The following is a 27,372-nucleotide window of genomic DNA, read 5'->3' as shown; positions in this document are numbered from 1 at the left end:
CTAGGGATTTTGACCAGTCCTGCTATACAAGGTAATGTCATCATCGAATCCTGGCACTGAACAGTCTGTGTTCTCTAGTAAGACATATTTGTCTTCACTGCCATTCGCAGAGAGGACTTCTTTCTGAGTAGTGGATGTCAGGTCACTCCAGGTAATGTCAATGTTTTTAAAAGCATGTAGAAGGAAGATGCCATTGATGATGGTGAAGAATCCACTCAAAGTCCCGATGACATCTCCAGCATTCATGCCATACCATTCTTGGAATAAGATGGCAGAGCAAGTCACTACCATGGATGTGAACAACACGTAATAAATGGGAGTCACAAGAGATGTATTAAAGGTGTCCAGTGCCTTGTTGAGATAGTTGATCTGTGTTGCCACTGAAAGCACAAGTACAGCCAACAAAACAAAGACCAGGGGATGCTTATAAACGGGCTTCCATTCCAGTAGTTCCTTAATGGCAATTCCCAGGCCCTTGACAGAGGAAACTGAAAATGCTCCAATCAGTGAACAGATTGATATGTAGACCAATATATTGGTCTGTCCTTTCTTGGGCGCCACAATCAAAATTAGTACCAAGGAGATCACAGTTATGATCACAGCAAAGCAGATAAATCCTGTTAGAAGGAGAAAAGAATTAGACTTTAGAAAATGCCAATAGGGTCAGGTCTTTGTGAAATCTTGTTAGTCATGAGTTTAGGAGCATAAGTGTTTTAGAAAGAGAACCGTGATTAAATTAAAAACAGGAACAGCAACAACATGTTACTGCATGGCTTTTGATATCTCATAATGGACTTTCACAGACATATTTGAACCTCACAGACAACACTATAAGGTACAGCAGGTATTGCCCGATTGACTTTATTTTCAGAATGAGGAAGATGTCAAAGTTTGGGTTGGAATATAAGCCTTTCCCCTCACCAATTCCCATCTCTTCCCTTCATTCTGAGGAAGCGAAGCACGGACACAAAAATTAGTTGTGGCACCTTTTCAGAAGGCTTGTACTACTCAGAAGGCTTGTACTATATCTCAAGCCACAGACAGGCTTGCAGGAAGCATATTACAATATTATTACAAACTCATGTGATGACAGAAAGTGGAGCAGAATTTGAGTGTCTCTTTCAGTTGAATTACAGACCTGGGTCTCTCAATTTCATTTCCATTTCATGCAGAGTAGCAACTTTCTCTTCTTGTGGGGCATGGATAACCATCACAGTTGATCCCAATATACTTAATATGCAGCCTATTTTCCCATGAATGTTCAATCGCTCATTTAAAAAGTAGGAAGACAATATTGCACTGTGGGAAGAAGGAAAAAAATCACTCTTATTCAATTACCTTTGGATTCCACAGCAGCTCAGTTGTCACGCCATGGTGTGCACCAGTCTGTATCTCAGTCAACTGCTTGGAATATGCTACATGACACTGAAAACCCCAATTAGCTTGCTTGCTTTATGTATGTGTGTGAAGTTTGTTATATATTACTATATTTGTATTTAGAAAAATTTCTACCATTTGTCAAACTTTAAGATTAACATTTTAAAAATCATTGGTAGTTTGCTATTTTAGAAAAATTTCATGGGAGTATAGTTGATTTACAATGTTCTGTTAGTTTCAGGAATACAGCAAAGTGAATCAGCTATACATATGCATATATCCACTCTTTTTTAGATTCTTTTCCCATATAGACCATTACAGAGTATTGAGTAGAGTTACCTGTGCTATACAGTAGGTTATTAGTTGTCTATTTTATATATAGTATATATATATGTCAATTCCAGTCTTCCAATTTATCCCTTCTTCTCCCTTCACCTTCTGGTACCTTTATTTTCTACATCTGTACTCTGATTAGCTTTAAAACTCAGAAAAGATGATTAATCAAATCTGCTTAAATTGCTTTTCTATCTAAAATATTATAATAGGCATTCTGTACACCTGAAAATTTCCCATGGCCTTCTAAGAGGTCCCACTCAATTTGTTTTCAATTTCCCCATCTTTTTCTGTAAAGTCAAAGTAGAAGATATTTTTACATCTTACTGGCATGATACATTTAGAACATGCATGCTCATGAAAGCGTCAAAGAAAGATATAAGCCTAAAGAAGAATTAACTCTGCTCTTCAGGGCCAGTATTTAGCTGGTACACACAAGTACAACCAAATGGGTTGTCAAAATACTAAAATATTTCCTTACCAACTGCTATTGCCCTGATACTTTCACCTATCCAATGCTCCCACTACTTTGGTTGCTATGGCCTCAGGGAGTTCTAGATTGGCACCAGGATGGACACAGATTATGCCATCCTGCTGTTCAACCACTAGGTCGGCTGTGGTCCCTTCTCCTTATGCCCTGGCACTCCCACCAGTGGGTAGGCCTAGTCATAAACCTTCTTCTAGAGGTTGATAATGGAGATAAAAGGAAAAGGCAAAAACACAATAGTTGCTTAGTTACAAAATAAAACAGTTCATGGGTTCATGGAACACATTCATTTGGGATCATAATAACGATCAACTCAGATATATTAGATCCACTTTCTATTGACAGGAAAATGACTCCTGCTTGCAGGACTAAAAGAAACTAAGATGTCTCCAAACAGAAGTAATTCAGCATCAATGCAAGAGTTTTAGTAAGAGCTGAAATTTAAACCAAATATCATGCTTTTTAAAGTCCTCTGATAACTATGGTCATTAACCACTATGGCAACAGAAAGCATAAAGAGGGTTGTGGCAATTTGTTCAGGTGAGAGGGGAAAACTGCTTGGCTTCACTGAATCATCACAAAGAAAACACACAATTACCTTAAGTTTAGCAGGAAGACACTCTTGTTTCTTATTTCTACTGCTATTTATTGTGGAATCTTCTTAAATTATTTTTGTGATTTTCAAAATTTTCTTTGAGATACACTTAGTAATCTATTTCTTGTGGGTTATGTGAATCATGGTATTAAAATCTCTGCAGAAGCCAAGTTCCTTACTGCTCACGTACCTGACAAGAACACTCAGAGCGCCCAGTGAGGTGACCAGAGTGGCAGGAGCGAAAGCATAAGCTGCAAAATTCACAGCCTCTCCTGCTCCCACTGGAAAGCAAGCAGCAGCGTTAATATGAAGGATAGGCACATGTATTCAACAACGGACACAGGCAAAACAGTAGTCTTTTATTCTGAAGACACATCTAATGAAAAGGAATAATTTAACTTCTTTTAGGGAAGGTGGGGAAAGTTTGGTATTCAAAGGTTGCAGATGCACCATAATTACCTGATGACGCAAACTCACTAATGCAAAAAGTGGTGACAGGGAAATATCTATTTTAAAAGACCTTCAATAAAGATTTCATTTACTTTAGTACCAGAAACATAGTTGGTCACTCTGCTGAAATCTGGCAGAGGTAGGCTTTGAAGTGAGCAGAGAATTATTGTTTGCTCAAGAATACCTACTGTGGGCAAATTAATAATAAAGCAACTTGTAAAATTAGAATGCTTTCTAGAGGTCCAGCCAGGGGATAGTCCAGCCAGGGGATAGGCAGAGATACCCACAGGCCTGTGTAGTCAGGCAGCCCTGGATTGCAGGGGATCTACAAGCAAGTAACAGTATCTTAGTAGCTCAAGTCCTAACAATGTGCTCCTGGAGGCCTTTTCTTATCTGAGCAACTCCAGACTTCCATGAGATAGGGGGATGCAATTAACTTCGAGAGCAATGGAAAATCCCTCTAAGAGTTGGGTTCTTGTATTGAGGGCAGATTATTCTCCTGGGTCACAACTGAATGCTTGCCCACAGAATGTAGTATTTCACACTGCAGCTATGCCAAGCACATACTTCTTGTTGAGAGAGCTTCTGGAACAGATAAAAGACACCAGTACACTTTTTCTTTTTCCCCCTGGCTGCTATCCACTCCACTCCCAGCCCCTACCCCATCCCCAGCCAGATCTGCAAGAGTAATCAGCTTCAAAACATCTTAAAACAAATAGAAACATACAGAATGGAACATTAGGAGACTGTGCATAACAGCAACAATGGTAGTTTTCTTGGAATCATAAGCACTGAAATAAAATTCACATTTTATGGCAAGATGAGAAAAATGTACACAATTTTTTTCCCCATTTGGGCCTCCCCTCTCCCCTTTAGTGTGTCTTGTGCGTTAGCCAGACTCCTTAGCGGATATCCTTCCTCCTCAATCTTGAAGGGACCACGACCTTCTTTGTACGTGCACCTCTGGATTGTGTAAAGTGTTCGTTATACAGCATTTAGTGTACAGCCTCCTGTCTCAAAAAACTTATACAACTGTGATTTGATCTCTAACGTACAGAATAGTTTGCTGAGAGGCTGTTCTCAGGTTATAATTCTCAATTTGACTTGAATAAAAATGTTCCATTTCTTTTTTAGATTGACTAGTTAATTTTTCATCAACATAAGCTTTCTTGAATACCTCATTATTTATATTTTTATCATGATAGGTTTCCAGGAAAATACTGACTTCATGAAGTAATGTGTGTTTGTCTCTAGGTAAAAATCTCTAATGTTGAAGACAATGCTTTTCTGTCTTTAATACTTGTTGAAACCATGTGCATGGTGAGAATACAATTACAAATGTAGCCATATAATATTCTTCTTCTACTTTCTATCGCATAGGCAGAGGGTGGGAAGATACGAGAAAGAGAGAGAGTAAAGGGAGAGAATCATCCAAGTATTTATTTGGAATCTTCCCAGTATGGTCCCTGACAACAGTTACTCAAATGAAGTATGAAAACAAATGTGAAAACACCTTAAAAATGGAAAAAACGCTATATAAATTGAAATTATTTTTATTCAGCATCTTGTAAGCAGATAGGGTATGGGTTTCCCAAAGGAAAAGAACGAGATACAGCTTTTTGATGTAAGAGAAGCCATTTTAGGCCTAAGCTATTGTGTGCTCTAAGCCTGGCCACAGTGCTTGCCATTGAACAGGGCTCAATAATTAATGATCTTAAAGGAACAAAAGGACAAACTGTTATCAGGCAAGAAAAGTCACAACAGCAAAGATGATAAATTGGTTGTAAAGACTCCCAATTCTGGTTCAGTGGAAAGGCTAGCCTAAAGTACTTTCTTGAGCTATTTTGCAGAATTTAAATCCCCTCCACCACTAAGTCCATTTGAACCTAAGGAATGATGTTGAACTTGCCCAACCCTCATGACCTCTATAAACTAGACAGAAGCCTTAGCCTGGATTTTATCAACCTTCATCCCATTTCTATGTTCAATTCTTCTCTGCTCAAGCCCTCTATGAATATGCACATACTTTGAGCTTGAAACTTTCCCAATTTGCTGTTTGGGGAGACAGCACTTTGGGAAAGATCCCCAGAATTCTCCTTACCTGCTCCAAGTAACAAATCCTTTCTTCTTCTTATCTTTGGTTTGGTTGTGTCTTTTGACACCCACCAAGAGGCGAAACCAAGTTTTGACGTAACAAGCCTTTTAGATACCACCATTTGTTTAAAGAAAAAGTTATCCAATTCTTTAAGAGAATCTCAAAAATACTGAAATGTTTTACGTGGTACAGGAAAACCGATGGAAGTTTTAAGGCTTCTGGCTGCAGAGGGAGATGGCTGGCAAGTATGTGAAACTATGAGGTCCTTTCTCTGGAAGTTTAAGGCTTGGAATTTGAGAAAGTTCAGAGGAATTAGCAGGGAGATATAAATCTACAAAAGTGCTTGAGAGATAACACCGCCTTCTCTCTGGACATCACATTAACGAAAGTGGTTTCACTTCATACAGAGTCTCATTTAATCCTCTGGGCAAGTCTAGGAGGAGGGAGATGCTGACAATCTTCATCTCCTCTCTGTTTGTTCAGAACCAAGCAACCTGAGGGGACTTTCATTTATCCACGTTTTGGTCCTTGCTAGGAAATTTACCCACTCTATGCAGCTAGAATAGTCACATATAGAATTAGGAGCCAGGGAAATATAGGAGGGAAGCATTTTCATCAATTATTATGGGGAATAAAATACAAAAGAAGGAGAAGTTAGTGATAAAACTTAAGATTTCAGATGGTAAGTTTTTTCTTGGCTATCCAAGACAGTATTGAGAACATGAGGGTGGGAGGAAGACAGAATAAAAATTAATTCTAAATTCATAGGACTTACTTTATATATGAGACATTATGCCCACACAAAAACTTCCAGACTGATATGCCAGCCTTACCAGTTGGATAAACTGATCAGTTTGAACAACTGCATGTAATTTATTCATCATTTTGCAAGCAAACACCATTCTTGGCATTATGGACTCACTTGAGAGTAATCCTGCCCACCAGAGCCATTCCTTGAGGTAAGAATGTCCACCTTGTCCTAGGAAAATGATGAAAATAGAAATTAAGTTCTAAAGTGGAAGAAGAGGGTTTGGGGAATTAACTTCTATAAAAGGTACCGGAATATGGTTGGAAAAAGCAAGACTTAAGGCCTACTCAGTATATCTGATCTTTTAGCTTACTTACTCAGTCATTTCTAGAGATCTCCTTTACATTGCCTTTGATTTCTACAGAAAATAAGTTTTCTTCATTTGCAGGAAAATTAGTCATGAGGTTTATTATTTTCAACTCAAAAAAAAATGCAAACCTAAAAACTGAAAATTATGTTTTATTTGGTGGATTTGCTGAGGGCTTAAGTCTGGGAGGCAGCCTCTCAGATAATTCTGAGGGCCTGCTCTGAATAGAAAAGGGAGGAGCCAGGATATATAGGAGTTTTGCAAAAAAAATAAACAAACAGGTAGTTGGAACATCAACAGATTACTGTTAATTTTAAACAATGAATTTAGCACTTCTATTTGTATGGGAAGATGTAGGAGTCTGGCTCACTGGAATCATTCCTTTGGTATGCACCTTAACTGTTTAGGGCCAATATCGAGTGCTCTCCATCTCAAATCCCCTCAGGCTGCACTGACTGCTGGTGGGGGCAGTCACTACTGTCTTGATGTCAGCAGTATCCTTTGTTTACTGATATGGAAGGTAAACTATTTATGCCATTCAGAGGTGTAGATAGAGTATTATAAGCCCTAAATGCTTTATTTTGGCCACAGTTAAAGACAGAACCCCGTAAATATTAAATTAGATTAGTACCTAATGAAGACATTAAAGGAAAGATGGTTGACATAAGAGCTTTTGAAATTTTGGATAGTCAATGAGAGAATAACCAGCATTAGCCAGCTGGACTCTACTTATTCTCTACCTTTTGGCACCATGAAACTGAATTTGTGTCAGCTGTCATTCAGTCGCTCAGTTGTGTCTGACACTTTGTGACCCCATGGACTGCAGCATGCCAGGCTTCCCTGTCCATCACCAACTCTGGGAGCTTGCACAAACTCATGTCCATTGAGTCAGTGATGCCATCCAACCATGTCATCCTCTGTCATTCCCTTCTCCTACCTTCAATCTTTCCCAGCATCAGGGTCTTTTTTTCCGCAATGAGTCAGTTCTTTGCATTAGGTGGCCAAAGTATTGGGGCTTCAGCATCAGTCCTTCTAATGAATATTCAGGACTGATTTCCTTTAGGATGGACGGGTTTGATCTCCTTGCAGTCCAAGGGACTCTCAAGAGTTTTCAACAACACCAAATCTCAAAAGCATTAATTCTTCGGTGTTCAGCCTTCTTTATGGTCCAACTTTCAAATCCATACATGACTACTGGAAGAACCATAGCTTTAACTATATGGACCTTTGTCAGCAAAGTAATGTCTAGGCTTTTTAATATGCTGTCTAGGTTTGTCACAGCTTTTCTTCCAAGGAGCAAGCATCTTTTAATTTCATGGCTGCAGTCACCATCTGCAGTGATTTTGGAGAAAATCAAGAAAATAAAGTCTGTCACTGTTTCCATTGTTTCCCCATCTATTTGCCATGAAGTGATGGGACCAGATGCCATGATCTTCATTTTTTGAATGTTGAATTTCAAGCCAGCTCTTTCACTCTCCTCTTTCACTTTCATCAAGAGGCTCTTTAGTTCCTCTTCGCTTTCTGCCATAAAGGTGATGTCATCTGCATATCTGAGGTTATTGATATTTCCTGGCAATCTTGATTCCAGCTTGTGCTTCACCCAGCCTGGCATTTTGCATGATGTACTCTGCATAGAAGTTAAATTAGCAGGGTGACAATATACACACTTGAAGTACTTCTTTCCCAATTGGGAACCAGTCTGTTGTTTCATGTCCAGTTTTAACTGTTGCTTCTTGACCTGCACACAGGTTTCTCAGGAGGCAGGTAAGGTGGTCTGGTATTCCCATCTTTTTTAAGAATTTTCCGTAGTTTGTTGTGATCCACATAGTCAAAGGCTTTAGCATAGTCAATGAAGCAGAAGTAGATGTTTTTCTGGAATTCTTTTGCTTTTTCTATGATCCAACGGATGTTGGCAATTTGATCTCTGGTTCCTCTGCCTTTTCTAAATCCAGTTTGAACATCTGGAAGTTCTCTGTTCAAGTACTGTAGGCCTGGTTTGGAGAATTTTGAGGATTACTTTGCTAGCACGTGAAATTAGTGCAATTGTGCGGTAGTTTGAGCATTCTTTGGCATTGCCCTTCTTTGGAATTGGAATGAAAACTGACCTTTTCCAGTCCTGTGGCCACTGCTGAGTTTTCCATATTTGCTGGGATACTGAATACAGCACTTTCACAGCATCATCTTTTAGGATTTGAAATAGCTCAGTTGGAATTCCATCACCTCCACTAGCTTTGGTTGTAATGATGCTTCCTTAGACCCACTTGACTTCACATTCCAGGATGTGTGGCTCTAGGTGAGTGATCACATCATCCTCGTTATCTGGGTCATTAAGATCTTTTTTGTATAATTCTTCTGTGTATTCTTGCCACCTCTTCTTAATATCTTCTGCTTCTGTTAGGTCCATATCGTTTCTGTCCTTTATTGTGCCCATCTTTGCATGAAATGTTTCCTTGGTATCTCTAATTTTCTTGAAGAGATCTTTAGTCTTTCCATTCTATTGTTTTCCTCTATTTCTTTGCACTGTTCACTTAGGAAGGTTTTCTTATCTCTCTTTGCTATTCTTTGGAACTGCATTCAGATGGATGTATCTTTCTTTTTCTCCTTTGCCTTTCAATTCTCTTCTTTTCTCAGCTATTTGTAAGGCCTCCTCAGACAGCCATTTTATCTTTTTCGCATTTCTTTTTCTTGGGGTTGGTTTTGATCACCACTTCCTGTACAATGTTATGAACCTCTGTCCATAGTTCTTCAAGCACTCTATCAGATCTAATCCCTTGAATCTATTTGTGTCTAGTCTACTGAAAACGACAAAACCTTTCCTAAGATACTCAGAGAATTATCTTCCCACTCTTGTAATTTTTGACCTTAACCACATGAATTAACCATTTATGATTTTCTCCTTACAAAATTTGCAAATAACTAAATTGGAATATTAAAATATGATTTCATATGCTATTTTTAAAAAACTTAGTATCAGAAATACTTTGTCAGCCCTTAATTAATAATTGAGCATTCCAAAGTCTGGTGTATTATTATTAACCTGTATGAGATCATACAGACACTCAAACATAGAGTGTGTGTGTGTGTGTGTGTGTGTGTGTATATATATATATATAACCATAGAGTGTATATATATATAAAACTGGAAACAATATATATATATTGTTTTTAGTTTTTTTCTTATCATTATATAAAAGCCTTAAATATTATAAACATCCAGATATGTAAATCTAGGTTGAATTCTTATTTACTCTTTTTTTTTTAAACTCTTTTACTTTATAGGCCATAATGCTTATATTGGATGTGTTTAATTCTTTTTTTAAGAAATTGAAATATACTTGATTTATAATTTTGTGTTAGTTCCAGGTATACAGCAAAGTGATTCAGTTTTTTATATATATATATATTTCAGATTAATTTCCATTATAGGTTATTACAAGATATTGAATGTAGTTCTATATGCTATACAGTAAATATTTGTTGCTCATCTGTTTTAGGTACAGCAGTTTGTATCTCTTAATATCATACTTCTAATTTATTCTAATTTATCCCCTTCCCTTTGGTAACCATAAATTTGTTTTCTATGTCTCTGAGTCTGGTTCTCATTTGCATTATTTTGTAGATTCCACATATAAGTAATATATATTTGTCTTTCTCTGTTTGACTTAGTATTATATTCTCTAGGTGCATCTGTGTTGGTGTAAATGGCAAGATTTAATTCATTTTTATGATTGGGTAATATTCCATTATATTTATATATCCCATCTTCTTAAGCCAATCATCTGTTGATGGGCACTTGGGTTTTTTACATGTTTTGGCTTTTGTAAATAGTGCTGCTTTGAACACTGGGGTGTATATGTCTTTTCAAATTAGAGTTTTTGTCTTTTTGAATACATGCCCAGGAATGGGACTGCTGGATCATATGGTAACTCTAATTTTAGTGTTCTAAGAAACCTCCAGTCGTTTTCCATAGTGGCTGTACCAATTTGCCTTCCCACCAGCAGTATAGGAGGGTTCCCTTTTCTCCACACCCTCTCTAGTCATTTGTCTGTGGACTTTTTAATGATGGCCATTCTGACCAGGGTGAGATAATACCTCACTATAGTTTTGATTTGCATTTCCCTGATAATTAGTGACACTGAACGTCTTTTCATGTGTCTATAGGTTATATGAATGTCTTCTTTGGAAAAATGTCTATTTAAGTGTTCTGCCATTTTTTTGATTGGGTTGTTTGTTTTGATATTGAGTTGTATGAGCTATTTGTATATTTTGGATTTTAACTCCTTGTTGGTTACACTATTTTCAAATACTTTCTCCCATTACATAGGTTGTCTTTTTTGTTCGTTGATGGTTTCCCTTGCTATGCAAAAGCTTTAAGTTTGATTAGGTCCTATTTGTTTATTTTTGCTTTTATTTCTTTTGCCTTGGGAGACATATAAAAATATTGCTACCATTTATGTCCAAGAATGTTTTGCCTATGTTCTCCTCTAGGAGTTTTATGGTGTCATATCTTATATTTTGGTCTTTAAACCTTTTTGAGTTTATTTTTGTATATGGTATGAGGGATGTTCTAATTTCCTTGATTTACATGTAGCTGTCCAGTTATCCCAACACCACATGTTGAAGAAATTCTTTTCTCCATTATATATTTTTGCTTGCTTTATAATAGGATAATTGACTGTAGATGGGTGGGTTATCTCTGTTCCATTGATCTATATGTCTGTTTTTGTGCCAATATGATGCTGTTTTTATTACTGTAGTTTCATTCACTTCTTAAGATAAATACCCAGAAGTAGAATTATTCGATTTTAAGATGGTAACATTTTAAACTTTCCCAAATTTCTCTCAGGAAAGTGTGTACCTATTTATATTGCTTCCAGCAATGTTTAAGAAAGCTATTTATTTCTCAAGTTCCCTTAGCAGCATAGGGCATTATTTTTTAAAGAAAAACCAAATCTTATTAAAATAGTAGGCAACAACCCTGGAGCCAATTGTTATATAGTTGATATCTCTTTGGGTACTAGTGAATTAACATTTACTTAAGTATGTTTATTGGCCACTTACAATTCTTATTCTGTGAGTTCCTTGTTTATGTGCTTTGTCTTTTTCTGTTAGGTACTAATCATTTTCTTATCAAGTATTGTTGTTGTTTAGTCACACCTAAGTCATGTCAGACTTTTTTGAGACCCCATGGACTGTAGCCTGTCAGGGTCCTCTGTCCTTGGGATTCTCCAGGCAGGAATTCTGGAGTGGGTTGCCATTTCCTTTTCCTGGGATTATCAGCTGTAGTCACTCTTTACATACTGTGGATCCTAACTACCCTTTGTCATATATTTTGAAATTTTCTCCCCTACATGTCATTTCCTTTTCAGTTTCAGTTAAAGGTGTTTTCAAGTAGGATTTTTTTTTTTTTTGGTCAATCCAGATAATCTCTTTCTTCATATAGAATTGTTTCCTCCTTTATCTTTATGCTTAGGAAGACTTTCTTTTAGGATTTAAAAAATTTATTTTATTTTAAATTTAAATTAAAGTATGTGAAATCTATTGTGAAAAATGGAATAAAGTAGGACTCTTACATTTTTCTCCTCTAGTTTTTGACAGTTGTCTCTATACTTTTGATTGAATAATTCATCCTTTCTCTAGTGGACTGAAATGCCACTTTAAAAATTGTGTAATAAACTGCTGCATGGACTTATTCGACTTTTCAATTATCTTTTATTTTGTCTATCTTTTTAAATGCTAAACTATTTTAATCAGTGTCCCCTCAATAGTACTCTTCTATAAACTTGTTTGTGTAATTCATAACCATTTATTATCCTCCACGGATCTTAAAACAATATTTAGCTTTCTAAAGACATTTTTCTTGATAAGAATGAATAGAAAATTCATGGCTAATAAAGGACAGTCAAGCAGAGCTAACAGCTTCTGAAATGTCACTGCAAATAGTACCTAATACTACTGCTATCTATTTATTGACTTGACAATACTTATTGGGTGCCAACCTCTATGCTAGGAAAGGTTCCTGCTTTTGTGAATCTACTATCAATAAACAAGACTGTTGACAACAAGTAAATAAACAATAAATGTACAATGACAAATTATTCCAGGGACAGTGAAGGAAACCCTTAGTGCAATAATAGCAGGGGTGGAGGTGAGTGAGACCTTCCCAAAGAGGATGGTCAAGAAGGCCATTCTGGAGTGGTTATATTTTAGTTGAAGTCTGAAGTATGAGTCACCAAGTGACAGGCAGGAAGAAGAGAGTTGCAGGCAAAGGAAAAGACCTTGAGGTGGGAAGCTGTCCCAGCCATGCTGCGCTCAGTCATTTCTGATTCTTTGCTGTCCCCATGGACTGTAGCCCACCAGACTCCTCTGTCCATGGGATTCTCCAGGCAAGAATACTGGGGTGGGTTGCCATTTCCTACTCCAGGGGATCTTCCCGACTCAGGGATTGAACCCCTGTCTCTTGAGGTGGGAAAGAACTTGGTAAATTCTAAGAGCCAGAGAAAAGCAGGTGGCAGGGAGAGTAGCAGAAGATGAAGCTGGAGAGGTAGCATGGGACACTTTAGACAGGAGGTGAGGTCAGAGATTGTGCAAGGATGTTTGGATTTTACTCTGAGTGCAAACAAAACCCCCTAATGTGTTTAGCCTGATCTGACTTTAAATCCTGAAATCTCAGACTAAGGAGGAGAAGGAGGTGACAGAGGATGAGATAGTTGAATGGCATCACTGACTCAATGGATGTGAGTTTGAGCAAACTCCTGGAGACAGTGAAGGACAGGGAAGCCTGGCATGCTGCAGTCCATAGGGTCGCAAAGAGTCAGACATGACTTAGCAACTGAACGACAACAAGGTTATGAAAGAATAACTCATTCCACATGCTAAATCTTTTGAGTTTTAGTCTCAACCTAAAGGAGACATAACTGGTTCAATCCTGGAAACTGCTGAGAACAGAGATAGGGGCTAAGACAGAGACAGGGAAATTCTCTGAAATTCTCATAGCACCATGGTTACAATACGATTATCTCTGCAATTAGAAACTTGAATTTGTTAGTTGCATTTGTCTCTTACCAGCTCTAGTGACACCCTTTTTGGCCAGTTGCAAAAGGCCCTTTTTTTTCAAGATGAAACTGGAGCCAATAAAAATACTGGAACTTATTGCCAGTACCAGGCCTATATAAAGGTTGTATTTGTTCTCTGTATTTGTAGAAACACTCAGGTTGGTTATGCTGGAATTCAGGTCCCTGTAGAGGACAGGAGAAGCCAGCAGCTGTGACACACGTGTGATCTCACACCAAGCCTGGGAGGTATTCGGACAGCTCAGGGACAGCACATAGCCTGGAAAAAGGGAAAGAGGGAGATGTCAACCGACGAAAGGGAGATGCATTAACATTTTCTTTCTTTCTCCAAGAAATAGAAACTTTCTTTCTCCACTAATATACTTTTTTACTGCCTGATGGGCAGTCTCCAGCACCTGATCCACGGGCTGGCAGACACGTTCTGCTGGGCTCACACACACAAGTTCTTCACAGTGTTTGCAAAGTGCTTTAGCTGTCATCATCTAAGCATGACAAACTTCACATCAAAGTCTGGATTCCGCTTATTGAATGGAAAGTCTACCAATACTTGGTTCTCTGCTGGAGCATCAGGGAGCTGTGTGCACTGGCTTGGGCTCAGCAGTTCATTACAGCCCCCTCCCCGGCACATCCACTTCTCTCCATCAGTGTGTTTCATCATCTGTGTTTCATCAGAAAGCATCAGTGTGTGTATAATGCCCGAAAGTAGGAAAGAGCACAGCAACCCCACCAGACTAGAAATCACCACATTACAGGAAACTGAGCTAACCCACTTGATGTGCATTTCAGAAAATGTGTGTAAAAGTGGGTCTAGTTTACTAGACCACTTTCCCAGAGATAATAATTTTTCAAGTCTAATTCACTTCCTCCTTAATAAAATAGACTCAAATAGAAAAGTGAATTAAATATCAGTTGGCCTTTTTTTTCCCCCTTGAAGAGGATTCAAATAAGCATGTAAATCCACTGAACCAGACCCATTATTATAACTGCCTTTTTTTGGGGGGGGGAGCTAAATACTAAAACACAGAATGACAACATTTTATACTGTTTAAGAGATTTTTATAATCTATTCTCCATTTGAAAAGCTACCAACACAGTGACCCTGTGACTAGGTTTTCTATCTTCTCAATTTTTTTTTTTCCATTTGAAAGGCTTATTTTCCTAGTGTTACTTACCCTGAACAAAAATGGGCAAAAACAAATTTTAGGATTCAGTGAAATAAAGTCAGCTTTACATCTCAAAAATCTTAAGAAAGCAAGAAAACAACAAAAGATAGTTTGACTAAATGTTGTCTTAGAAACAAAACTTTAATAGTGGGATCTGTGTCTCTGGGGCAAAGCAGTATGCGTGCGTGTGTGTGTGCTAAGTTGCTTCAGTCATGTCCAACTCTTTGCAACTGTAGGGACTGTAACCCACCAGGCACCTCTGTCCATGGGATTCTCCAGGCAAGAATAATGGAATGAGTTGCCATGTCCTCCTACAGTGGCTTCCCAACCCACAGATCAAACTTGCACATCTTTTGTCTCATGCACTGGCAGGCAGGTTCATTACCACTAGCACCACCTGGGAAGCCCTAAAAGCAGTATTGAGTTATGTGAATTTTACCACACATACAGGTGAGAAACAACTATTAAGCTCAAGTCTAGCAAAAGGTAAAAGAATTGAATTCAATTTTTTCATGGTTATTATTTCATTTATCTCTGTAATTTGAAAATGAACCAACTTTGATTCAGAGATACAGGATAAATTCTGAGACAAAACTTCTAAATATTCCAAGGAGAATTATATTACTTCAGGGATAGTTTACCGTAACTGAGGAATTTTTTAGGCTGGTTGTTTTAGTAAGAATTGCTGCAAATTTTCACATAAGCTAGCCGTAGGCAATCTAGTCCTGGACACTGTTCATCTCATCTAACCCCCAATTACTACAAAAGTAATTTTTAGTAGTAAGAATTTTGATTATATGAATTTTTGTGAAAACATCTGATTGAACTGGACAGAAAATTCCATGGCTGCATCAGTATCATTTACTATGTAGTTAACCATTCCAAAACTTTATCTCTGGAAACAGTGTGGGTGGACCTCATTCCAGTGAAACAATACTCTCTCTGAACTGTTTACACAGCAAAATGCTTCCAACATTTTAGGGGGCGTGGGGCAGAGGATGATAAGGGAGTGCAAATAATCTTTGTTGCCTTTTGTAAGTTCTCATTGTAAATGAACATTAATGTTGCATGTTTTATGGCAGGAAAAATAATAAAATCTTGTCTAGTTACTGACCTTAGAACTTAAATTGTTTTATGTTTGGGGAGCATATGAAAGAGGGAGGCCATGTGATACGAACGAATGAGGGAGTGACTGGTGGGTAGGTGGGTATGGAGTGCTGTAGGGCAGGAGGGGAGGGATGGAGGAAGCAGAATATGTGGGCAGGGACACTGGAGGATTTCAGAGCAATTAGAGATCTCAAAATTCAGGTAGCTTCTTAAGATTATAGTAAGCAAAGTAATTCTCCAGGAGTTTAATCCAAACTTTCTCTAACACAGAAAATCTATTACATTCCTTCTTTTTCATTTTAATAGACACTGCCAATAGCCCTTTCAAGTGTCTATACCAATTTATACTCCTGTCAGCAAAGAGCATGTGTCATTTCTTTAATGTTATATTGTTTTAAATATTGAATAATTTAATTTAGGAAATATGTGTCAGTTATAAAGAAAAAAATAATATACACCAACGTATCAACCACCTAATTTAAGAAATAAAACATTACCTCTCAGAGGTAACAATTAATCTGATTTTCTGTCTAATAGTCCTTGCTTCAAAAAAAAATGATTTCTCGGGACTTCCCTGCTAATCCACTGGTTAAGACTTGGAGCTTCCACTGCAGGGGACATGGGTTCAATCCCTGCTCAGGGAACTAAGATCCTACATGCCATGGGGAATGGCCAAAAAAAAAAAAAAGAAAGAAAGAAATTTGCCCTATAAGATTATCTTTAAATAATAAATTGTTTCATTTTCTTCTTTTTGTATTCTCTAAGAATGTAATCATATAGTATGCATTCTTTGGTGATTTGCTTGCTTTTGAGATTTATCATTCTTGATGCTCTGACTGTAAGGTTTGCTTTTTTCCCTACTGTTCTATAGAATTCCCCTTTATGACTATCTCACCAGTAATTTTTATATTTTATAGTTTGTGGACATTTGGGTAATTTGCTGTGTTTTTGTTTTTACAAACAGTGCTGCTAATGTTCTCAATTATGTTAAACCAAATGAAGTTGATGATATTTGACAATTTTTTACCCCCAAAAAATAGCAGTTTCATATGATTCAACTTAAGATGTATCTTCTAGGTACAGGTGTGAATATCTTCTTACACACACTTAAAAATTTAACAACAAAGTCAAATTTTCTATAGGATTATATGCCTTTTCCCATCTTAAACTCCATTACTAATTGTCTATAATCTTGGGAAAATTGAATCATCACTCTTGACTTCAGTTTCTTCATCTCTAAAATGAGGGAGTTTGACTCAATGAGTCTAAAGATCCTTTCAATACTTTTGGGTTTGATAATAAGCTATCTTGGTTCCCAGAGTAATTTACTTATAATTCTGGTAGTTCATAAATATTGCTGATGGACCAGCTTTAAATTCATAGGCACTTGTATCTGGAAGATATCTTAAAGAAACTGATGCCAAGATATTAAGTGACTTGGCAAAGCCACGTAACAGCCAAAATCAGGGCCAAATAATCCAATTCCCAGACTACTATTCTCTTTCAGAAACATAAGAACAAAAAGTACAAATAAAGTCAGTTAAAATTTATTGTTGTTTATACAAAGATGAAATGCTTTGAACAGCTTTTTCAAGTCTTATTTGTCTATAAAGAATAATTTGGGGGTCCCTTGGTGGCTCAGGGGTAAAGAATCTGCCTGCCAATGTAGGAGACACAGGTGGATCTTCCTGTTCCTGGAAGATCCCACATACCTTGGAGCAACTAAGCCTGTGCACCACAACTATTGATCTTGTACTCTAGAGCTTGGGAGCTGCAACAACTGAAGCCTGAGCATCCTAGAATTTGGGTTGTGTGTAATACAGCAATAGCTGACTGATAGTGGTGGTTTGGTGGTTTAATCGCTAAGTTGTGCCTGACTCTTACAACCCCAGCCAGGCTCCTCTGTCCATGGGATTTCCCAGGCAAGAATACTGGAGTGGGTTACCATTTCCTTCTCCAGGGGACCTTCCCGATCCAGGGATCAAACCCACATCTCCTGCCTTGCAGCCAGATTCTTTACTGCTGAGCCACCAGGGAAGCCCCTAGCTGACTGATACACTTGCCTGTTTATATTAGCGAAGGAAAGAATGAATGAAATCTCTTCTGTCTATTACAATTTATTCTCCAAATATCAGCCAGTGTGAATCAGATTACATCACTCCCCTGCTTAATTCCCCATGATTTTTCATGGCAGTTGTAACAAAATTTGAATTTTTAATTTTTAAAGAGGTTTACATGTTCTGAAGCTTGCTCACCTCTGACATTACGTTGCATTACTCTCCCTCACTCATTCTCTGAAACAACACTTTTCATTCTCTGATTCAATATGTTTTTATTGAGTATCTACCATCTGTCAGGCATTTTCTAGAAGCTGGGGTTACAACTGTGAGTAAAGTAAAATTCCTGCTCTACTACAGTCATTCTAAATGGGGGAAAATAAACAAGTGAACTAAAAACTACAGAATATGTTGACTGCCATGGAAAGGAGTAAAAGCAGCATAAAGGAGTATTTTTTAAGAGAGAGCATTGAATAGAAAAACCTCTCTGCTAAAAGTAAATGCAAACACCCAGATGTGGGAATTTACTTGAGGAGGGTAAAAGGAACTTTACTAGCCAGGTTGGCTGATGAGAGAAGAGAGATGGTATGAGATGAGGTCAAAGAGTAGTAAGACATAAGCTCAGGTGAAATAAGCCTTTAGTTAAGTCCATCCTTTTGTGTCCTTCCAAAATTCTCCTTCCAAAATTCTACAATGGCTTCCCTTTCCAAATCCCCACCACAGTCTAAAATGGCCTATAGAATCCTGTCTCCATGTATCTCTGTAACCTCATTTCCTAATTTTCTCCCTTCTTTCTTTAATAGGCTTAATTTCTTCTCATCTTAGAAGCTTTTAATTAAGTAGCCTTCACTTGTTACTCCTAGTAGTGGCTGGTGTGGCTAGCTCCTTGTCTTCACTGAACTCTCACCTCCTTGGAAAGCCTTCTCTGCCTTTCCAACCTAATTTCTCACTTTCCACTGTATAATTAAACACTGCCAACCAAACAAATGTCCTCTTACAGCTTAATTATGGCTTTGTAACAACACTGTATATCCACAGATCTATTTCATTTACTCAACAAACTACCATGCGTGTACTAAGTCACTTCAGTTGTGTCCAACTCTTTGTGACCCTAAGGACTGTAGCCAGCCAAGCTCCTCTGTCCATGGAATTCTTCAGTCAAGAATACTAGAGTGGGTTGCCATTTCCTTCTCCAAGGGATCTCCCAGACTCAGGGATTGAACCCGCATCTCCTGTGTCTCCTGCATTGGCAGGCAGGTTCTTTACCACTAGCACCACCTGGGGAGCCCAAACTACCATACAAAGCACCATGTTGGGCAACCATTCATCAGCACTTAAATTCTTATTATACTTTCTGTGTGCCCGGCCTGCTCTAGGAATGTGGGAGACAGTGATCAACAAGGCAGGTAAACAGGTCTTGAAACTGAAACAGGTCTTGTTCTCACGGAAACTGACAATTTTATTGAGAAAACTAACAAAAAGACAAGAATAAGGAGAGTAGAATAGGAATGAGAAAAAATTTTGGGAGAAATGGAGAGAAAATTTGGAGCAGAATGAGAAATAATTTTGCTATAAACTGGAAGTTTGGAAATAAACTGTGACAGGACTGGGTAAGAAGCCCATTATTTCAATTAATCCAAATAAAACTGAGCAGATACTATTGATTTTTTTTAAGTTAAAAATTTGTATCTCTAAACAAGATCATCCCACTATCAGTATGTTTGGAAGCCAAATACTCTATGAGGACTGTTGACCATCAGATTTCCTACATAAACTGCTGCAATTCAAACATATTGTTTTCTGAACAACCTTAAGTGAAGAATTTTTACTAGCTTAGAGCACTTAAATTTCAGCACTTAGAGCACTTAAACTTGGAAAAAAAAACTTATGCTTTTAACTTTCTTGTAGAAATCTGGAGAATGTCTATTTTAGTGTAATATAAAAGAAGCTATATTTTATATAGAAAATACAGCTTGCCCTGCTAATAAAATTATATTCATTTGGTGGAATTTTGAGAAACGTTTATGATATGGTTTTTTTAAGAGTAAAATCTCACAGTATGGTACTGGCACAAAGACAGAAATATAGATCAATGGAACAAAATAGAAAGCCCAGAGATAAATCCACACATATATGGACACCTTATCTTTGACAAAGGAGGCAAGAATATACAATGGATTAAAGACAATCTCTTTAACAAGTGGTGCTGGGAAAACTGGTCAACCACTTGTAAAAGAATGAAACTAGAACACTTTCTAACACCATACACAAAAATAAACTCAAAATGGATTAAAGATCTAAACGTAAGACCAGAAACTATAAAACTCCTAGAGGAGAACATAGGCAAAACACTCTCCGACATACATCACAGCAGGATCCTCTATGACCCACCTCCCAGAATACTGGAAATAAAAACAAAAATAAACAAATGGGACCTAATTAAACTTAAAAGCTTCTGCACAACAAAGGAAACTATTAGCAAGGTGAAAAGGCAGCCTTCAGAATGGGAGAAAATAATAGCAAATGGAGCAACTGACAAACAACTAATCTCAAAAATATACAAGCAACTCCTACAGCTCAATTCCAGAAAAATAAATGACCAAATCAAAAAATGCGCCAAAGAACTAAATAGACATTTCTCCAAAGAAAACATACAGATGGCTAACAAACACATGAAAAGATGCTCAACATCACTCATTATCAGAGAAATGCAAATCAAAACCACTATGAGGTACCATTTCACGCCAGTCAGAATGGCTGTGATCCAAAAGTCTACAAGCAATAAATGCTGGAGAGGGTGTGGAAAAAAGGGAACCCTCTTAGACTGTTGGTGGGAATGCAAACTAGTACAGCCACTATGGAGAACAGTGTGGAGATTCCTTAAACTGGGAATAGAATTGCCTTATGATCCAGCAATCCCACTGCTGGGATACACACTGAGGAAACCAGAATTGAAAGAGACATGTGTACCCCAATGTTCATTGCAGCACTGTTTATAATAGCCAGGACATGGAAGCAACCTAGATGTCCATCATAAGATGAATGGATAAGAAAGCTGTGGTACATATACACAATGGAGTATTACTCAGCCATTAACAAGAATACGTTAGAATCAGTTCTAATGAGGTGGATGAAACTGGAGCCTATTATAAAGAGTGAAGTAAGCCAGAAAGAAAAACACCAATACAGTATACTAAGGCATATATACGGAATTTAGAAAGATGGTAACAATAACCCTGTATCAGATCAGATCAGTTGCTCAGATCAGAGTCGTGTCTGACTCTTTGCCACCCCATGAATCGCAGCACGCCAGGCCTCCCTGTCCATCACCAACTCCCGGAGTTCACTCAAACTCACGTCCATCGAGTCAGTGATGCCATCCAGCCATCTCATCCTCTGTCATCCCCTTCTCCTCTTGCTCCCAATCCCTCCCAGCATCAGAGTCTTTTCCAATGAGTCAACTCTTCGCATGAGGTGGCCAAAGTACTGGAGTTTCAGCTTTAGCATCATTCCTTCCAAAGAAATCCCAGGGCTGATCTCCTTCAGAATGGACTGGTTGGATCTCCTTGCAGTCCAAGGGACTCTCAAGAGTCTTCTCCAAAACCACAGTTTAAAAGCATCAATTCTTTGGCGCTCAGCCTTCTTCACAGTCCAACTCTCACATCCATACATGACCACAGGAAAAACCATAGCCTTGACTAGACGAACCTTTGTTGGCAAAGTAATGTCTCTGCTTTTGAATATGCTATCTAGGTTGGTCATAACTTTCCTTCCAAGGAGTAAGTGTCTTTTAATTTCATGGCTGCAGTCACCATCTGCAGTGATTTTGGAGCCCAGAAAAATAAAGTCTGACACTGTTTCCACTGTTTCTCCATCTATTTCCCATAAAGTGATGGGACTAGATGCCATGATCTTCGTTTTCTGAATGTTGAGCTTTAAGCCAACTTTTTCACTCTCCACTTGCACTTTCATCAAGAGGCTTTTTAGTTCCTCTTCACTTTCTGCCATAAGGGTGGTGTCATCTGCATATCTGATGTTATTGAGATTTCTCCCCGCAATCTTGATTCCAGTTTGTGTTTCTTCCAGTCCAGCATTTCTCATGATGTACTCTGCATATAAGTTAAATAAGCAGGGTGACAATATACAGCCTTGACGTACTCCTTTTCCTATTTGGAACCAGTCTGTTCTTCCATGTCCAGTTCTAACTGTTGCTTCCTGACCTGCATACAGATTTCTTAAGAGGCAGATTAGGTGGTCTGGTATTCCCATCTCTTTCAGAATTTTCCACAGTTTATTGTGATCCACACAGTCAAAGGCTTTGGCATAGTCAATAAAGCAGAAATAGATGTTTTTCTGGAACTCTCTTGCTTTTTCCATGATCCAGCGGATGTTGGCAATTTGATCTCTGGTTCCTCTGCCTTTTCTAAAACCAGCTTGAACATCAGGAAGTTCATGGTTCACATATTGCTGAAGCCGGGCTTGGAGAATTTTGAGCATTACTTTACTAACGTGTGAGATGAGTGCAATTGTGCGGTAGTTTGAGCATTCTTTGGCATTGCCTTTCTTTGGGATTGGAATGAAAACTGATCTTTTCCAGTCCTGTGACCACTGCTGAGTTTTCCAAATTTGCTGGCATATTGAGTGCCCCATTTTCACAGCATCATCTTTCAGGATTTGGAATAGCTCAACTGGAATTCTATCACCTCCACTAGCTTTGTTCGTAGTGATGCTTTCTAAGGCCCACTTGACTTCACATTTGAGGATGTCTGGCTCTAGGTCAGTGATCACACCATCGTGATTATCTGGGTCATGAAGATCTTTTTTGTACAGTTCTTCTGTGTATTCTTGCAAGTAAGACAGTAGGTGTTGCAAGAGGGCATCAGAGGGCAGACACACTGAAACCATACTCACAGAAAACTAGTCAATCTAATCACACTAGGACCACAGCCTTGTCTAACTCAATGAAACTAAGCCATGCCCGTGGGGCAACCCAAGATGGGCAGGTCATGGTGGAGAGATCTGACAGAATGTGGTCCACTGGAGAAGGGAATGGCAAACCACTTCAGTATTCTTGCCTTGAGAACCCCATGAACAGTATGAAAAGTCAAAATGATAGGATACTGAAAGAGAAACTCCCCAGGTCAGTAGGTGCCCAATATGCTACTGGAGATCAGTGGAGAAATAACTCCAGAAAGAATGAAGGGATGGAGCCAAAGCAAAAAGAATACCCAGCTGTGGATGTGACTGGTGATAGAAGCAAGGTCCGATGCTATAAACAGCAATATTGCATAGGAACCTGGAATGTCAGATCCCCGAATCAAGGCAAATTGGAAGTGGTCAAACAAGAGATGGCAAGAGTGAACGTCGACATTTTAGGAATCAGCGAACTGAAATGGACTGGAATGGGTGAATTTAACTCAGATGACCATTATATCTACTACTGTGGGCAGGAATCCCTTAGAAGAAATGGAGTAGCCATCATGGTCAACAAAAGAGTCTGAAATGCAGTACTTGGATGTAATCTCAAAAACGACAGAATGATCTCTGTTCATTTCCAAAGCAAACCATTCAGTATCACAGTAATCCAAGTCTATGCCTCAACCAGTAACGCTGAAGAAGCTGAAGTTGAATGGTTCTATGAAGACCTATAAGACCTTTTAGAAATAACACCCAAAAAAGATGTCCTTTTCATTATAGGGGACTGGAATGCAAACGTAGGAAGTCAAGAAACACCTGGAGTAACAGGCAAATTTGGCCTTGGAATACGGAATGAAGCAGGGCAAAGACTAATAGAGTTTTGCCAAGAAAATGCACTGGTCATAACAAACACCCTCTTCCAACAACACAAGAGAAGACTCTATACATGGACATCACCAGATGGTCAACACCGAAATCAGATTGATTATATTCTTTGCAGCCGAAGATGGAGAAGCTCCATACAGTCAGCAAAAACAAGACCAGGAGCTGACTGTGGCTCATATCATGAACTCCTCATTGCCAAATTCAGACTTAAATTGAAGAAAGTAGGGAAAACCACTAGACCATTCAGGTATGACCTAAATCAAATCCCTTATGATTATACAGTGGAAGTGAGAAATAGATTTAGGGCCTAGATCTGATAGAGTGCCTGATGAACTATGGACTGAGGTTCGTGACATTGTACAGGAGACAGGGATCAAGACCATCCCCATTGAAAAGAGATGCAAAAAAGCAAAATGGCTGTCTGGGGAGGCCTTACAAATAGCTGTGAAAAGAAGAGAAGCGAAAAGCAAAGGAGAAAAGGAAAGATATAAGCATCTGAATGCAGAGTTCTAAAGAATAGCAAGAAGAGATAAGAAAGAGTTCTTCAGCGATCAATGCAAAGAAATAGAGGAAAACAACAGAATGCGAAAGACTAGAGATCTCTTTAAAAAAATCAGAGATACCAAAGGAACATTTCATAACCCTGTATACGAGACAGCAAAAGAGACACTGATGTATAGAATAGTCTTTTGGACTCTGTGGGAGAGGGAGAGGGTGGGATGATTTGGGAGAATGGCATTGAAACATGTATAATATATATGAAACGAGTCGCCAGACCAGGCTTGATGCAGGATACTGGATGCTTGGGTCTGGTGCACCAGGACGACCCAGAGGGATGGTACGGGGATGGAGAAGGGAGGAGGGTTCAGGATGGGGAACACACGTCTACCTGTGGCAGATTCATTTTGATATATGGCAAAACCAATACAATATTGTAAAGTTAAAAAAAAAAAAGTAAAATCTCAGAATCATTAACATATACCATTGCATCCAAGAGGCCAGAGAATGCGGATGGGTACCCACAAAAATACAAAGTCTCAAATAATTTTGTACTTGGTTTCATTCCTAATTATGAAGACTTATTCAATTATTTGGGCCTCTAGGCCCAGACTGTCTTGCAAATCTCTCTGTTCTATTAATAGAACCAAGGTCAATGTCATTTGAATAAGTGAACAAATGAAAAATGGATCCTTTACTCCATGTCAGGTCAGACTCTGAAGTGTTTGCTTCATATAAAATCCTACCTGCATCTACTCCTCAAACTAAACTGTAGGAATTATTCTCAATTTACAGACGAAGAAAGACTTAAGGAGGGTGTCATAGCTGAGAAGACTGCCTGTGTTCTCAGTTGCTTCAGTCATGTCGGATTCTTTGCAACTCCATGGACTGCAGCCCGCCAGGATCCTCTGTCCGTGGGATTCTCCAGGCAAAAAGACTGGAGTGGGTTGCCATTCCCTCCTCCAGGCGATCTTCCTGATCCAGGGATCGAATTGGAGTCATCTGCATTTCCTGCATTGCAGGCAGATTCTTCACCACTGAGTCACCAGGGAAGTTTCACTGATAATTCTGGTTTCTCTCAAGTCTTTTCCCCCAGTTGTTGTTCAGTCTCAGTCGTGTGCTCAGTCGTGTGTCCAACTCTTTGCAACCCCATGGACTGCAGCACGCCAAGGTTCCTTGTCCTTCACCATCTCCCCGAGGTTGCTCAAACTTATGTCCATTGAGTTCGTGATGCCACCAGAGTCCCACACAATTAATTACTACAGTTAATCCTTGGTATTAAACATGGAGGGCTTCCTTGGTGGTTCATTGGTAAAGAATCCACTTGCCAAAGCAGGAGACTTGAGTTCCATCCCTAGATTGGGAAGATCCTCTAGAGAAGGAAATGGCAATCCACTCCAGTATTCTTGCTTGGAGAATTTCACGGACAGAGGAGCCTGGTGGCTACAGTCCGTGGAGTCACAAAGAGTCTTACAGAACTTAATGACTAAAAAACAATGATTAAACATGAAGCTTGAACATTTCTTGTTGGAACTAAATATACAAGCAAAGCAGGAAAATCATCCCTAAGTTCAAACAAGCAGGTTAATTCACACATCCTCCTTGGGTGGATGTGTTAGTAACAGTGGACATGTTAGTAACAGTTTGACTTACTGGTTTAGGAATTCTTTAGACAAAGATTGACTATCTAGGAAATAATTCTAGATCCTACTGCCTTCATAACCACTTTCAAAACTACAACTTTCTAATAGTTTGTGAATTGTTCAGGCATTTTACTCTGTGTTCGTTCTTTCTCTTCCTGGCACCGTTCAGACTAGTTCACTGCGTTCTACCTTAAAAACAAAACAAACAATACCTCTCCACATCAAGGAATAAGCTGGGAGAGCCAAGGGAAGAGAAACTCGGGGGATTTGCCTGCAGTTTTGGGAAGGTAGAGTTCTTGCCACGCCTCTCATTGCCCCCTCCCTCTTTACATCCTTACTGGGTAAACCAGAAATCAGCTTTCCTCTGGACTCTGTACAAACTGAAAACTGTGATTTCACCTGATACAAACTGTCCGCCCGCGCCCCCTCCCCGCCTGCCTGGTCCCCAGGTCCTTAGTTTCATCCCGAGTTACATGAGCCTTCGGTACTGAAGTTGTAGAAAGCCCATGAGCAAAGAGCAAGGGGCGGCGCCCTAAGACTTTAGCCGAAGAGGGTGGAGGCAAAAACCTAGGCCACAGAGCAGTGAGAAACCTACAAATGATCGCGCCCAGTTCCGGTCTCGCCTTAAGCAGCCAAATGACTGCAGCGAGTCAGACGCGAGGCTACAGAGGTTGGAGGCGTTTTCACCTCTCAAAGAAAGAGGAGGGAGGTGGGCAGCCCAGCCTTGTTCAGCGTCCTCCCCCGAGGGTGTTCAGGGCGCCTGACCCTCTACCGTTCTTGAGCTTCGCCAAGCCAGTGCGGGGCGCAAGACTGGACCCCCCCACCCCGGGTCCACGGCCGCGCCCTCTGCCCACGGGATGACGTCGACCACGGACTCTGGAAGTGAGTCCGAGTCAGTGGAAGCGTCTTTCTCGGATGAAACTTGGGAGTCTTCCCACAACACCCTGAACACCCCGTCAAGACACTCAGCTCTTCATAATTTACATGGACCTGTCTTCTAGAGTGGGAGTGGGAAGCCACGTATATCTTGTTCGACTCAGGCATTCCCATAGAGTCTGGCATATTGTTGGCACCAATAAATATCTGTAGACAGCTGAGAGAATGAATAAATGCATGAATGAGTACGTTAAGAGTCGGCGTTTCCCTTTCTGGACTCCACAAGTACCCGCGACCGCCCGCCGGGTCTCATCGCCATCCGGACGCCAAGTCCTCCTGCCCGGAGCAGACACTCACCTTCTCGGCAGGGCTCTCCGGGCGGCAGCCTCACCTGTCCCCCCATGACCCGCGACGGGGCTTCCCAGGCGCAGAAGCTCGCTCCTCAAGCAACCGGTCTTCTCCGGCTCCCCATGTAACCGCGTTGGGGCGGAGCTGAAGGGTCTCGGACTGCGGCGCGCAGACCCCGGCCCCAGGCAGCCTCAGCCAATGGGGGCGGCGGGGTGGGGCCTCCGCTAGAGCCACGCCCCCGAGCCGCGGGGTTGGGTGCTGATTCCCACAGAGCGGGCGGAGGCTGCAGTCCGCCCGCGCAGGTATCGAGGGTTGGTGCGAGGACGCCCCCTGGGGACCGCTGCTGGACCCAA

General features: G+C 39.6%; 1 protein-coding gene across 1 annotated transcript; it reads right to left on the bottom strand.

Moving 5' to 3' along the window:
* Nucleotides 1-27,141, bottom strand: NIPAL1 (NIPA like domain containing 1). The gene is made up of 6 exons (NM_001192302.1): nucleotides 27,029-27,141; nucleotides 13,518-13,784; nucleotides 6,260-6,316; nucleotides 2,983-3,073; nucleotides 1,139-1,299; nucleotides 1-617 (listed from the first exon to the last, which is right to left on the bottom strand). Exons 1-6 carry the CDS (start codon nucleotides 27,072-27,074, stop codon nucleotides 1-3), a joined length of 1,239 nt encoding a protein of 412 aa, NP_001179231.1. The 5' UTR covers nucleotides 27,075-27,141.
* Between the last annotated feature and the right edge of the window lie 231 nt (nucleotides 27,142-27,372).

The sequence above is a fragment of the Bos taurus genome, chromosome 6 (genome assembly GCF_002263795.3).
Source record: "Bos taurus isolate L1 Dominette 01449 registration number 42190680 breed Hereford chromosome 6, ARS-UCD2.0, whole genome shotgun sequence".
NCBI lineage: Eukaryota > Metazoa > Chordata > Mammalia > Artiodactyla > Bovidae > Bos > Bos taurus.
The sequence above is the reverse complement of the archived record's forward strand: the minus strand, read 5'-3'. Positions and strand labels throughout refer to the sequence as shown.